Source organism: Ornithodoros turicata, chromosome 3 (assembly GCF_037126465.1).
Source record: "Ornithodoros turicata isolate Travis chromosome 3, ASM3712646v1, whole genome shotgun sequence".
Classification (NCBI taxonomy): Eukaryota; Metazoa; Arthropoda; class Arachnida; order Ixodida; family Argasidae; genus Ornithodoros; species Ornithodoros turicata.
Window position 1 is genome coordinate 62,964,338 of NC_088203.1, and position 15,302 is coordinate 62,979,639.

General features: G+C 44.6%; 1 protein-coding gene across 6 annotated transcripts in view; it reads left to right on the forward strand.

Moving 5' to 3' along the window:
- LOC135388537 (transient receptor potential cation channel subfamily M member 2-like) overlaps nt 1-15,302 on the forward strand; it is a 408,615-nt gene that overhangs the window by 245,904 nt on the left and 147,409 nt on the right. For all 6 annotated transcript variants that reach the window (XM_064618137.1, XM_064618138.1, XM_064618136.1 and 3 more), the window contains exons 11-12: nt 5,372-5,574; nt 14,632-14,884. In XM_064618137.1, the coding sequence (XP_064474207.1) occupies nt 5,372-5,574; nt 14,632-14,884 (456 nt within the window). The remainder of the gene's footprint in view (nt 1-5,371; nt 5,575-14,631; nt 14,885-15,302) is intronic.

Sequence of the window (15,302 nt, forward strand, 5' to 3'; positions counted from 1 at the left end):
AGTCAATTGTCACAGGGGATGAGACTATGGTGCTCTACTATGATCCTCTTTCGAAAAAGGAGTCGATGGAATGGCGCAAACCAGGAGAAGCACCCCAAGAAAAGCCAAGGTCACACAATGCACAAAGAAGATCATGGCAACAATATTTTGGGATTGTCACGGGATCCTCCTCATCGACTTCAAAGAGAGGAACACCACAGTGAATGCGACTTATTATGCTTCACTCCTGCACCAACTGCGAGACGCCATCAAGGAAAAGAGGCGCGGCAGGTTGAGTCGAGGTGTCCGGTTGCTCCAGGACAATGTCCTTGTCCACACAGCTTCTGTTGCCAAGGCTGCACTGAAGGAGTGCGGCTTGCGAAATCCACCACCCACCCTACAGTCCAGACTTGGCACCGAGTGACTACTTCCTGTTCTCAAACTTGAAGACGGATCTCAGAGGACGGAGATTTCAAAACGAGAGTGAGGTGCAAGAGGCAGTTTTCCAGCATTTTGCGGACAAAACTTCGGACTATTTTTACAAGGGTATAAGAATGCTGGTTGAAAGGTGTCAAAAGTGCATCGAAGTTAAGGGTGACTATGTCGAAAAGTGATACACTTGTTTCGTCTCTATGACTATTAAAAGTTGGTCGGGCCGGAAACGTATGGAACCACCTTCGTACATATATGCTTATGACACGAATTGTAATGAGACCTTTGAGACTTCATCATACTTGAAGCCTGAGTCTGGGCAGGGCAAACACACACCAGCAACAACTACACACACGAGACTTCAAGCATGCTGGTGTTCATCCACCAGCTAGCTTGCGTATATGCCATCCTACCTTTGAGACTTTTAGTGTCTTTAGTGTGTTGGAAAATCCCCATCCCACTCCCGGGGCGATGTTTCGCTTGTCCTGCATGTGAAGGAACAGTCAACAACAAGAACAGGTAGCAAAGAACAACAAAAGCTTTATTTCATACCTTATGCCAGAAACGGGCTACCGGGCTGCCGCTCCACACACCCACCCTCACGAGCCGGCACTCCTCGGCTTTTGTAGCTTTGTCATTGGAACACACCCCCAAGATAACAAGGCAAACGCAGCGCCCCCTGCCGTTACAGCGGCCATAGTGCTACCCCACTTCCCCCCACCGACACGACTGCCCCAAACTTAAGAGTCATCAAGAGAAGGCAAGTCTTTAGGCAGATCCAGGAGAAGATCCTGGTCAGGGGAAGCGTCATCCAGGGCTGATTCTTATAACAGGTTCGAGCGGTGGCGGGGCAGTGTTGCCAGAGCTACTATAATGTTGCTTGCTGCCCACGTAGCTTTTGTCTTTATCCGGTGCAGCTCACTGCGGCAGTGCATGGTCCGGTGTAGCTCCGGGACCAGACGCGTAGGGCATTACAGCCTTTCATCAGTTAGAGCGAAGGACGGATCATGAGGATGGCGTTGTTGCGGTGTCAGTCCCAGAAAGGGGAGAGGTACCGTCATGGGGTCTGCGTCACAGGGTGGGCGCGGCTGTGAAGACCATTGACTGCGGAATGCCCATCCTATAGGTCGGATGTCGGTGACAACGGTCCATGTAGCTATGGAGTGCAGAATGGCGGGCTGAGGAGACAACGGCCCATGAGGACGCTGTGTGTCACGAGCCAGCTGCCGGCAATGGAATTTCGCGGGGGTTTGAGAACGGGGAGCCTTGTCACACTAATGCCTACAAGGAGAAAAAAACGGGAAATGCAGTAAGGAGGAAAACCCCAAGCCGCGAGTACCTGAAGAGGCACACCCCCAAAAATTGTATCGGAAGACTGCGAAACAGAAATCACAAGTGCCAACTAAACCACGAGTGCTAGGTCCTAGTGACTGAAATAGTGGCTGCTACATGCGCTGCCTGCGGTGCCACAAACTGTAGCCGGTGGAAGGTCCAGGAATGGGATCCTGGTTCAGGTCCGGGACAGAAGGTTGCGGGTCAGTCTCCTCTCCGTCGGGGTCTCTGAGGCTGTTCGTGAAATGATCCTAAAACTGCAGACACAACGATGATTCCTGGAAGGTAACAGTAGCTTGCAATACCGTGTCGTCCATTACCAAGATACAGGGGTTAAATCCCAATGATATGTGGTATAGAATAATCCCAAGTTAGCATCTGCTGTGCGGGGGAAATTCCTGCCCAGAATGACAGGTGCTGCAGAGCCTGGAAGATAAACCGGTTGTAGGATAAATCACCTAACCAGGATATCACAATAAATCCCGAATGGATAAGGGCAAGGTAATCTCCCCCTCTGATCCGAAAATTGTGATATTGACTATCCTGAATGTTATTCCAAACAGAAAAAAGCAAAAGGAGCAATGTTGTTTCCTTTTGTTGTCTTGCTACTTGCAAAGCCAACTTTTGAATGAACAAGGTCATGAATAGTAACCAGAGATCACCCTCTGTTCATAACGGAAGGAATCGAATGCTCGGCGACGTGGCTTCCGCAGTGGAAGAATTATGGTAATTGCAGCCAAGGGCCCGCTTGCACGAAACAAATTTAGTGTAATACTTAAGGAGTTTCCCACTTAATGTAGTGCCGGAGCCGTAAGTGGCTTGCACGAAACTTTTACAACACTAAAGTGGTGGCGCTAGCTCCGCGCAATTTAGGACGCTGGCCAAGAGTCCTAGGAGCACCCTAAACTGCCGCACTAAAGCTTAGGACTAACATGTCAGCCGCTATGAACCGTGTATTGGGGATTCGTCATCGGCACCAACTGTATCTCGCAATACAGTACGCATTTTCCTTGCAATACTAACATCATCTCATTTTTTTATGCTAGGTATCTTATTTTTTATGCTGCTAGGACTAGGTCCTAGCAACATCGACCAAAGCGCCCGACCCTATTGGCACCGGCTTACCACAACTCGGTTCTTCTGAGTAAGGTCGTTCAACAGGAAGGCTCCGAACCCTGCTCTTGAAGTCGTACCCGGGAACAGACGGCATACAACTTGTCGTGTCATACAACTTTTGTAGTGTATCTGCCTTTCCACTCACCCTATCACTTCACAACGTACAAAAGTCAATTCATCAAGCAGCTACCCGCAGAAGCGGCTGCCAACCCTTATTACCTATGATGTAGCCACATCTCTCTTCTGAAAGAATGTATAGCACCGTTTGGTATGCCATCCACTATCACAACTGTCGTGCGACAACTTCTGTCAGCTTTCTTTGGGAGCTTTGATCCTACTTGGAACAAAACAGTGGACACATGGAATGCTTCCACTGCCTGCAAAAGACAGCATTGTATGCTGCAACATCTGTTCCATTGTGCTTTGAGCGATCCCGTTGGTCCTCTTTGGGGAAATGCTCAACTGTCAACTAATGCCTCGGCTGTGGCTTGGCAGAGACGGTAGACATCTAACGTCTGCCTCAATATGCCCGCATCACATGAATACTTGACACTGCATCTTACATTCTCCGGTTTATCATGGCACCGATCAAGGACTGTGCAAATATTTGAGCATACAAATACAAATTGAATATCTCATGTTCAATTTTTCGAATACGGTCGAGCCCGTTTATTACGATCTTTGATATAACAGTAACTCCGATAGTACAGTAGAACCTCTATATACAGTAAAACCCGCACACAACGATCCCTCGCGTAACGATATACCCCGTAGAACGATCGTTTTTACTTTTACCGTCAAAATATACATTGTCTCTATGGAGAATGGACTCGGGCATAACGATAAAGTTCGCCGTTCTGAGTACTCGTACAGCGATATCTGACGCCCTTACGCTCGCGGACCAACTTTGGCAGCACGCTGTTCGGTGCTGCACCCTTCTGCGAATTGTAGGACACTGTCAACGTCAGGAGGATGTACCCTCGCACTTTTTCTCATGGGGTAGCGGAAAAAGTTCGTATCATACGCAATTCGTATCAAAAGAATTAAACCAAAATAAAAATTGAGGCAAGAAAATAGACAGTCACTGTTCATTTTCTATTACTGTCATAGAAAGAGGTAGGTCGTAAAGCCTTTGTGTCTCCGTTTTTGGCCAATGCTGCCCAAATTCGCGAGATGATTCAAAAGGCCCAGCACGTGCTTTCTACCCGCGAGTCGCGCGACAGTGTTCTAAAGCGAGCTTCTCCTAAAGCACGCAAGTGTTAAGTGAAGCCGACCTGCGGAATGGTGACGCGCGCATAATGTTGCTAGAAGTTGTCCCGATATGTTCCCTCCACGTGTTCTGGTCACGGTGGTGAGGATGGTAAGGATTTCCCTCCCTTTTCGAAAGAAGGAGCAGCATAACTCGCGCTCGTGCGTCACGTGGGAACGACCTCTGTCGCATCCTCGGCTCGTTCGTATCATCCGAACTCAAATACATGGGAGGAATAGGCATTCCGGCCGGGGCCGGGAAATAATTTGTATCATCCTGAAATTCGTATCATCCATGATCGTATCTAGATTTTATCATCGAGATTGTACCCACCCTCTTTTGTAGCGTTCGTCGTTAGCGTCGCTCGCGAGATAACGCGCAGCGCTCGACTTCCGTAGGATGGCGCTGGCCTAGGTCAGCCCTCCTGTAGCGATATCCCTCGCATAACGATTACATTAGCGATAACCCCCGATATCGTTCTACACGGGTTTCACTGTAGTGAACCTGGATATAGTGAACATATGGTTATAGTGAAGTAAACCTGTGGTCCCAATCTGTTGAAACCGCAGCCATAAAGTACTGATGTAGTAAAGATACTGATATAGTGAAGTTTTTTATTTGTTTTACCAACTTCGCTATAAAGAGGTTCTACTGTACGATCAAATTGCTGGTTCCCGTCAGCTCAGCCATTGAAGTACATTACATGTAAACAGGACTTTGTTCAAAAGCATTTACTTCGCGTTCAGACTTCGAAAGCATATACTTGCCTAGAGCGCTCAGAAATCTCCCGCGGGCCGGAAAGACGTGCAAAAATCGAGAAGCAAGATTCTATTTTTTAAATGAGGGGGCACTTTCAAGAGGCTTAGCCTCCATAAGCATTAAAGTGAGAACGTGGTGCGTTTAGCTGTGCATAACTGACGGGGATTAGATGTGCGCATTGCAGAGCGCACGACTTTAAAGGTGCTTGCAAAAAGTAGATGGGTTTGCTCGCTCTCCACTTTGTCCTCTCGCCCTGAAGTTTTCTGTCGAATTTACTGTGTGCTACGATGGTGTCTGCTGTTCCGGAAATGGGAGAGTGCGAGGCACTACAGCACCTGTGTCTTGCATGTTGCGTCAAATGAATGAACGTGACATTGTGGAGCAGGACAAGCTATTTTATCTTTGACCGTTTTGTTCAAATGCCACAAAAGTCTCAGTGTGTCCAGTGCTCCATCAAACCACCTACCTTATGATACAGTTGTTGATAAGGCATGTGTGGCGCAGGATCCATGTGCTGCGGAGCGCAAAGCCCTGGTGGTGCTCTCCCTTTGGGGCGCATTCACACAACGCACTCGCCTCTGCCAGCTGCTATGGCAAGGGAGTGACCAGCCCATTCACTTGGCTCTTCTCTTATCTGGCACCTATGCACGCCTGGCACTGCGCGTCCATGAGGGAACCACACGAAGGACACTTCAGGAGGCGAGCAAGTATGACCCACATTCCCCTTACACACTTTATTTAAAATGGTGCACATGTATTTGTGCAGTACTGAATTTACTCATCTATGGTGTGAAACTTTGTTCAGTTTTGGTTTCAAGCATACAGTGGAATCTCTTTAAACGGAACCTGAAGGGACCGGGAAAATCTGCTCCGTTTATCAGGAGTTCCATTTACTGAGTTGTGGTGTGAGATTTTAAATGGTGTAATTTCCAGGAGTGCAGAAGCTGTAAGCAGTCTTTATGCACGTTACTGTATCAAAGACAAAGAATACACACACAATTTTCAACTTTATTCTAGCCCTCATTGAGATGTCCCACCTCCGCACGAACAGTTGTCCCATTCATTGGGATATTCTGACTTCGGGCATGCCTTATCCACCGTAGAATGCATTTTTCAAGCTCTTTGTAGTCACCGAGTCAGTCTTTTTCTTTGGGGTTCAAATCATGAAGCACTAAAAGCATTGCACAGTGTGTCATTTTCACTAAGAGTGCTTGTTAGCGTACTTTTCGGCATCCCCTACTTCATCGCAAGCGCCGTTTTTGTGTAGAAGCCACTCCCAAAATTGTTGATAACCTCACTCTTGCTTTGAAGATGAAGAGAATGATGCGCACGCTTCTGCGGTGCCATTGGGAATGGCACGTACTGCTGTTAACATACTAAGCCTAATCATATCCATACCGGAAGGCTCAGGTTGCGATGCGCATAGCGATGACGCTCTGAAATGTTCAGTCAGTTTCGTTTTCTGTTCCGTTTACCTGGTGGCGTAAAAATTTTCGTTCCGTTTAACGGGAAAATTTTTGCATTGCATAAATCCAAATCCAAACGACCTTGCAGCTGTTGTTCCGTTAAGGCATTAATGCCGTTTAAGCGATTTTCGTTTAGTGATATTCCACTGTACTTCAATGTTAAAGACAAAACAGCTCAAAATTAGGAAGGAAGTGTTTGCTGAAATCACAAAAAATTAGGGCTGTGTGAGTAGCAAGCCCTCCCATGTCCCATCCTCCCATGTCCCTCCCATGAGCTCCTCCCATGAGCTCCTCCCATGTCGGATACGCTTCCGTGAGCGACCCCTCCATAGCCAGCAGTAGCCAGTTGAAGCTGGTTTGCCATTCATGGCCACTACTCAGTCTGTATCCAAGTCTAGGTTAGCCGAAGCTAATAGTGAAAACAAGATCATGGAATTATGAAAGCGATCACGGCGGCGCCGAATGCGTGTTTCCAAATGGTGGAATCGTTGTGACAGGTTATATCTTATATGTGATGGATTTTAATGTGGATTTAACGCGAGCTCGAAACGATATAAAGTACTCGAAAGTTGACGAGTCATCATTTGTCGAGTTGAGTCCGAGTCGAGTATGAGACCGACTCGACTCGAACTCGAAATTTCGAGTACTCGCACAGCCCTACAAAAAATATATGATACAGCATATAGTTATCGAAGAGGCTTGCATGAAACCAAACATATCGAGGTAACGTCACAGAAAAAAAATCTTTCCATGGGCCAAAGAACAAACGTTTGGACCTGGCGTTTGGCAGATCAGTTCATTGATATGAGCAAATGTTCTGATATATGTATTAGTATTACGTAGAGTCATACAGGAGGAGAAGTGTTTGCCCTCTGCGAGCGCTGATGCTTGGATTCGGGATCTTTTCAGTCACACAAATAAACCTGACAGCTCTTGTTTCTTTGGCTAACCCCACGATTTCTGTTACATCACTTTCTTTTTTACAATTTTACACCCCCAAGTAAAGTACTAATCTCGCTCGTAGCCAACACAAAATTTTTTTCTTCAAGTGTGATTTTAAGTTAGAAATCTTCGTAGCTTCTTATGGATAACAGAGAAGGTTGAGCCAGCTCGCAGAGGCTCTGCCCTGGTAAGACGGATTTCTGTGCGTTGATGTTGCGTCTGCAAGGGAACCACTCACGCTGAGGCGGGAATGAAGTGGGGTTAAAGCTGTACGTTGTTTCTGTGCAGCCCAAAAGCGCTATCACAAGCCAAACTTTTATGTTGTGGACGCCAGTCAGCTTCGCGAGTCGCGAAGTCAGCTAGGGTCATCTTAGATTCGAATATGCGCGCCACAACGAGGTCAGGGGAGAGGCGGGAGCAGGTGTCAGGATCGGCCAATAGCGTGGCACGACCAATATAACGTGTTGCGGTGTCAGCGCGATGCAAATACGACATTACGGACACAATGGGGACAGCGTTCATTCACTTTCATGGCATCTGTCTCCTGCAAAAAGTTAACACTTTTGTAAATACAGCCACAATTTAACGGTGGAAAGGCGGTTTCAAGTACCGGAAGCAAATGTTACAAGGTGGCTAAAACAGCAGGGAGAGATTAAGAATTGTGCCAGCGCAGTGGATTTTGGACACTTGGTGCAATGTGCCTGACGATGTTGTCGTGCACGCTGCTAAAAATTATGGTTTATCTAACTCTTTGGACAAAACGGAGGACAATGAGCTGTGCGTAGATAGCAACAACACAGTAGCAAAGCAAGTGATGACGAATAAATGGTATTGTGCATTGATTCTAACTGTTTACTTGTTTTTCCAAATTTGTGTACCCTGAACATGGGGGGTCGTCTCAGATTTGAGAAAATACAGTAGTTGTCTGCGGTGCCAACATCATGTGTGCTTACCTTTGGGCAGTCTTTTCTTGTTGTGATAAATAAAGTCTTGGCCTTGGACAAGCCTGCTTGGTGGGTTGGATCATCCATGCAGTGTGAGCTGTGGACAGACCTTCCAGACATCTAAAACACTGAATGGTGAAAGGAATGAAGAATTAAAAGATAGAAAAAACGTGGAGAAACAATATATGTACATGCTAATGATAAGAATGCTCATGAGACACGTAGCGTGAACTGATGCACTTTCAAGCTAATTTGGTTGTTCTGTGCGCTTTTGGATGCTGGCAATATTTACATGCAGTTCAATCTGAATGGTTGCATAATGTGTGGACCAGGGCTGACTGTTGTACTGCTCTGACGAACAAATACACATTGCATAATACCAGGGATGGGCATAAATACATTTTTTTAGTATTTAAGTATAAATACAAAATACTTTATTGAAAGGGGTATTTAAATACACTTCATAAATACTTTTCAACATGAGTATTTAAATACGAAATATAAATACAGTATTTAAATACCGTAACTACTACCATAAATAGTTTGAGGAAGATGTCATCTGGAATTACAGAAACAACGATAACCATAACAACAAATCAGCAAGGAACAATATCATTTATTTGTTAGGTTATCATGGTGTTTTCAATATTAAAAGTTTCTCGAAGACTGCACCTTTAGACATTTTCTGTTCGGCCGTACAATCAGATTCGCAAAGAAGAACAGAATCTCCACAGGTGCCGATGAACAAAGACTTTTATTAGATTTGACGAAGATACTTCGTACAACAAGGTAATCGGGTAGTCGTGACCGTTGTCTGCAGCAACAGTGAAAACCTCGAAATCTAAAATGACTTGTCGCATGCACATGCTATAGCGCAAACACGGCATAACTGCACCCCAAACTCACCCTTCTTCCCGAAAGATCAGATGCAGGGCAACTTCAAGATATCAGTCAGCATATTCTGTATTTACGAGTATTTATAAAGTATTTACAAGAATAAATAGCCAAAAATTGGTATTTAAATATAGGTATAAATATATTTTTCTAGTCTGTATTTAAATACAAAATATAAATACATGTATTTATATTTTAAATAGTATTTTAATTACAACGTATTTAAATACTGCCCATCCCTGCATAATACATACACAATGAGCTTCCTCCAATATTTGACACATTTCTTTGATATTTTATCTAAACGCAGAAAAAGGAGACTTGTTTCTTCAGGCATGGGTCCTATGATTTATTACTGTACTTTGTTTAATATTTTAAAACATATTTATGCAAAATAAAACTGTGTACAGAAGCTTGATGACAAATAGCCTGTACATGGTAAACTATAAACAGCAATTATTAAGCTTCAGTGACTGTGCAGATTATGGTTGTTTGCTACATTAAATCTCAAACATGCATCACTTTCTGACTTCAATAGTGTGTTATTAAGAATGAAACGTTTTATTTTTGGAACAAAAAAGTACCTTGAGCTTGAGGAACACTAGGCAAAAGAGATGCTCATATTCTCTGTTTTATTTCAAGATGTGTGGACGGAAGTCCTACACTACACTACACTACACTACACTACACTAAGACTACACTTTGTATGCACAACAAAACTGTACTGCTTATTCAACTGTTCAGCTTGTACATTACGAACCTTGATATGATGATAACTGCAATACTATCACAATCCATTGCATGTAAGCAAAAGCTCCTATATATGGCAATTTTTACATATATCCACCCTTGTATATGGATCAGAATGATCCTGTAAAACATGCAGAAATTGGGAGCAAGATTCCATGTCTTTAATTAAAGCAGCGGAAGGAGGCCGCTATATGATCATTTCAAGATGGATCAAGTGAGAGCATTTATGCATGCATAACAAATGGGATTAGCTGTCATGTTTGTCATTCAGTGCATAACTTCAAAAGGCCCACTCATGTTTTCAATATAATTTCTCATTTAATGCAATTTCCAAGTTGATGTGTGTGTGTGTGTACAGCAGTTGCATTAGCAGCTATAGGAGGCACATTGATACACATGCAGAGGCATCTGAATATCTTGCTATACACATGTGCATTCAGTGGCATTCTAGTTGAGCTAACGTGATTCCAACTGACTGTTTCGCAAAACTCGATACTCTGATATGACACCTTTATTTTATGTTCTCACCAGCATTATTTTTACGGGCAAAATAGTGTTACATATATGTTTACATACAGAGTGTCCCAGAAAATGTGTAATTGAATTACAATAAAAAAACTACAACACCCAGAATCATGCGGTCAACGGGATTTGTTCTTACTAGGTTTTTGCCACATCCTTATGTGAATGTCATGTAACGTAAGTTTAATTATGGGTTTGTGAACTGAACTCGTAAATTTGCCAAGTAAAGGTAACTTTTTTACCACACCAATGTGAAGAGCGTGCCAAATTTACACAAATTCATGATAATTGACTGTGGTATTCGGGAGCTATCCTATCAGAAAAAATAGCTGAACATCATGCTTTTCGGAACACCCGAGCATAATGCGCAGTGACTTTTTGAGCACAGTCGCTGTCAGTCCGATGAAAGAAGGTTGCAAACCCAGCCCACAGAGTGATAGTAGAGAAAGTGACAGCTCCTGAAATTGGGAGAGGGAAGCCATGATTCCAGCGGAAGCCGGACGTGATAAGCCATGCCTGTGTTATTTCTTTCTACGATGCCGGTGTGGGCTGGGTTTCCAACCTCCTTTCATCGGACTGACAAGGATTGCGCTGAAAAATTTGTTGCGCGCTATCTTCTGGGAGCTCCGTACAACATGATGTTGGGCTATTTTTGCAAATGGGATAGCTCCTGAATATCCCTGTCAATTATCATTAGTTTGAGTAAATTCGGCATGCTCTTCACATTGCTGGGGTCAAAAATGTAACCTTTACTTGAAAAATTTCTGAGTTCAATGCACAAATATTTACATAATTAAACTTATGTTACATGAAATGCACATCAGGAGATGGCAGAAACCTAGTAAGAACAAATGTCGTTGACCGCATGATTCTACATGGCATAGTTTTTTTATTATAATTCAGTGGCATTTTTCTGGGATACCCTGTATAAGTATGTACATAAAATTTTGAAGCAGAGAATATCCAGTGGAAAGCACTCAAAACTGTGTGATTTATAAAAAAATTCTGAGTTTGGAAGAAACTATAGTGCAGTGCAATCCCGTTAATTCGAACTCGAAGGAGATATGTTCGAATGATGTGGAGCTCGCACCAAGGGGGTCTCTCTGAATGAGGGCCGGACGCACTGGCAGCTGGGTCATTCCAGGCGAAATGATCCAATGGGTGCGCTCGACCCCCCACAATTTTGGTTCAAAAAATTACCACCCATTCCTTACGACAGGAAAAGGCATGTGTCCGAGATTTACTCGAAAATATTTGCCCGCTCAGAATTTACCCCGGGGCAAAGTTTGTAAGAATGACGTAAACCATACCGGGAAGTAAGTAGACTAGTGGGCAGAATATTGCAGCTGGACAGGTTTTTGTGGTGCAGAACGAGAGAGCAGGGTTCAAATAATGTGCCAAGGTTAAAATATTCCCGCTTGTTCCACATTTGACCAGTCAAACGGACCCCATTCGCGGGGCTATTTCGTCCTATTTTGGGCCTCGCTAAGGACACCTTCCAGATGAGTGAGAAATCCAAGAAAAATTGAGGATATTAACCACTTCCAATACCATAAGTTAATTTATTTTGAAGATTCAATTCGCAGTAGTGTTTGCTACATTTAATCTCAAAGTTTGAACTTTGTTCAAAGTTCGGTGATTTCGATGCGAATTTTGAAAGTGAAGCGGTCGACGGGCAGCAGTAAAAAGGTATGCAGATGATAGCTCGAAATGCAAAGCAAAACATATAGAAAAAGTAAAAAATTACTTTTCCATAAGCGCGAGAAAATATTTTTTATGTCAGACATGGTACGTACGGATCGTGCGGGTATACTGACGGGCGGCTCTCGTAGCCGTGGTTTGCAGAAGACGCCTGCCGGCTGGGTGACAGCTGTACCGTAGTAGTTCTGGACCTTCCTTTTTAAAAACCTAAATTGTCTTTGTTGATATCATTTGTAATTCCATCTTCGGCATTCAGTCGTCGCAGTAAGAGAAATGCACAACGGTCCGTGAAGTGGTAATGGCGGTGGCGCTGCGCTCACAGGGGGAATAGGCAGTTTTCGCCCGTTTCCACAGCATCAGCGGCAGGGGCAGACTGGCCATAGGACTCGCAGCGAAATTTCCCGGTGGGCCGATGGGGCTGGAAACACATGGGCCGCTCAGAAGGCCGCTTGAGTGCGCCGCATAGTGCTAATCACTACCAGTGTCACGAGTAAATGCTTGCCTGTGCAGTACCACCTCGATGCGGTAATTTGTGCCGACGTTATCTGTGAATGCACATTGATGCTGTGGCGAAAGCAGCCTATTGCCCCTCAGAGCGCAAAGCCACCGCCCTCACGACTTCACAGACCGTCGTAACCCTGTTTTACTGCCACGATTGAATGCTGAAGAGGGAATTACAAATTATATTGTAGAGGAGGGGGTATTCCTCTACATGGATCTTGACCGGCGATGATGGAATGTCCCAGCCGGCAGATGGACGTGGCCCCACGCTAGGACGGTGCCGGTAGAACTGGCTGGCAGGCGCAGTAGCGCGCGGCAGCAGAGGCGTGTCGTCGTCGTCTTCCACGGGCCGCCACATCATCAACACAGACTATTTCGATTCTCAAAAAGAAAGGTCCAGAACCACTATGGTACAGCTGTCACCCTGCCGGCAGGCATCTTCTGCAAAGCACGGCCACGCGAGCCGCCCGTCAGTATACCCGCACGGTCCGCATGTACCATGTCCGACATAAAAAATATTTTCTCGCGCATATGGAAAAGTAATTTTTTAGTTTTTTTATATGTCTTGCTTTCAATTTCGAGCTATCATCTGCATACCTTTCTACTGTTGCGCGCTGACCGCTTCATTTTCAAAATTGGCATCGAAGTCACCGAACTTTGAGTAAAGTTCGAACTTTGAGATTAAATGTAGCAAAAACTACTGCGAATTTAATCTTCAAAATAAACGAACTTAATGTATTGGAAGTGGATAATATGCTCAATTTTTCCTGGATTTCCCACTCATCTGGAAAGTATCCTTAGCGAGGCCCAAAATAGGACGAAATAGCCCGGCGAATGGGGTCCGTTTGACTGGCCAAATGTGGAACAAGCGGGAATATTTTAACCTTGGCACATTATTTGAACCCTGCTCTCTCGTTCTGCACCACAAAAACCTGTCCAGCTGCAATATTCTGCCCACTAGTCTACTTACTTCCCGGTATGGTTTACGTCATTCTTACAAACTTTGACCCGGCGTAAATTCTGAGCGAGCAAATATTTTCGAGTAAATCTCGGACACATGGCTTTTCCTGTCGTAAGGAATGGGTGGCAATTTTTTGAACCAAAATTATGGGGGGTCGAGCGCACACATTGGATCATTTCGCCTGGAATGACCCAGCTCATATTACAGTAGCAGCACCAGAGATGAATCGTAGCTCGTTAGGCCCTTTCGCATGTGGCCAGAAATATAAGAGGCTCGTTCATATTATAGAATATCCATTTACAGGTAAGCATCAAAACATCTGAGGGCTGAAAATAATCTGTGATAGGTATGTGTTTGCATTCGTTTCTTCAGCCTCGGCTCTGTGCAATCACTAACCCCGTGAACGCTGATCCAATCCGAGTAAATAGCCGTCATTCATGCCCTTTTGTTGTCTGTGTGATCAACAGAAAGGGATCCCCTTAAAGCCGCTTGGCTTACTTGGTTTGCAGACCACATGTAAGCAGCATCATTTTCTGCCAGTCGTGATTGTGCATGCCATTACGGTGATTTGTCCTTGCTCCTCTTTCCTCCAGCATGAGTATTGCCTTTAGTAATGCAAAGTAATCGTCCCACTGACACGCTGGTTGCCGTGCCGCTGGATCGGAGCGTAGTCAGGCGCAGCAAGGCAATCTTGTTTGAATAAACTGTTTGCGCACGTCCATCTGCTCAAATTGCTGGGCGTTTTCCCCCATTCAAATACGCAACTTTGACAGAGCCACAGCATCACTTCGAATTATTCGAAAGTTCAAATTAAGGAAGTGCGAATTAACGGGATTGGCATTGTACTGATCTGCACCTCACTGGTGGCAGTTTGTTACAACAGACATTAACGTTAGCTAAATCTGAGTATGTCTGGTGAAAACCCATAGTGCGATGCAATTCTCCTTCATGGGACCAGAGACATGCCTGATAACGGCTCATTTGTGTGGTCATCCAGTGGTGTTGCTATACACACTGCACAGGCCATTAAAGGATTATTGCTGATAGTTTGCGCTGGAGTCACTTACGTAGTGGTATTTGCAGGGAATTTGCCTCAATGGCCCGTGGCGTTTTAGACTGCAGCTACCAGGAAGCAACATGCCGTGCATATGATGTTCTCAGTGAAGAAAATCCAGACTGGGGATACAAGACTGCGGTGGACATTGCGGCAGAAATGCGCAACCGGACATTTCTCGCACACCCATGTTGCCAGAAGTGGATCACAAATCTTTTTATGGGAGGCATCAGAGTGCGAGAGCTCACCTGGGGCATCTTCACCTGTCCTCTCTGGCTAAAGGTAAAGAACAAATGTCTAACAAAATCAATTAAATACCAAAAAGTAGCTATAGCAGCGATAAGGATTGCCTCAGGTGCAAACTACTTAGTTAGTACCGTTGTATATTTGTTTGTGCTAATACTGTATTCCTCCTCATTATTCTGCATGCTGTATCATTGGAGTGAATCCAGCTACAAGGTTTCCAAAAGCTGCTCTTTGCCGTCATGTTGCAAAATTCAAGGGCTGAATGAAAGCGATGAGCACTGGCGTCTGTACATATACAAATATTTTAAAACAAAACTGAACTGGTGTTGTTTTATGTGTGCAAACTTTATCATCTTTAATTATTTATTCACCTTCTTAGTCTTCATACAGTACCTCTGCATGTCTGAGTCCTGATGGTTCACCTCTCGGTGTGGATGGTGTATCGCGGCCTTCG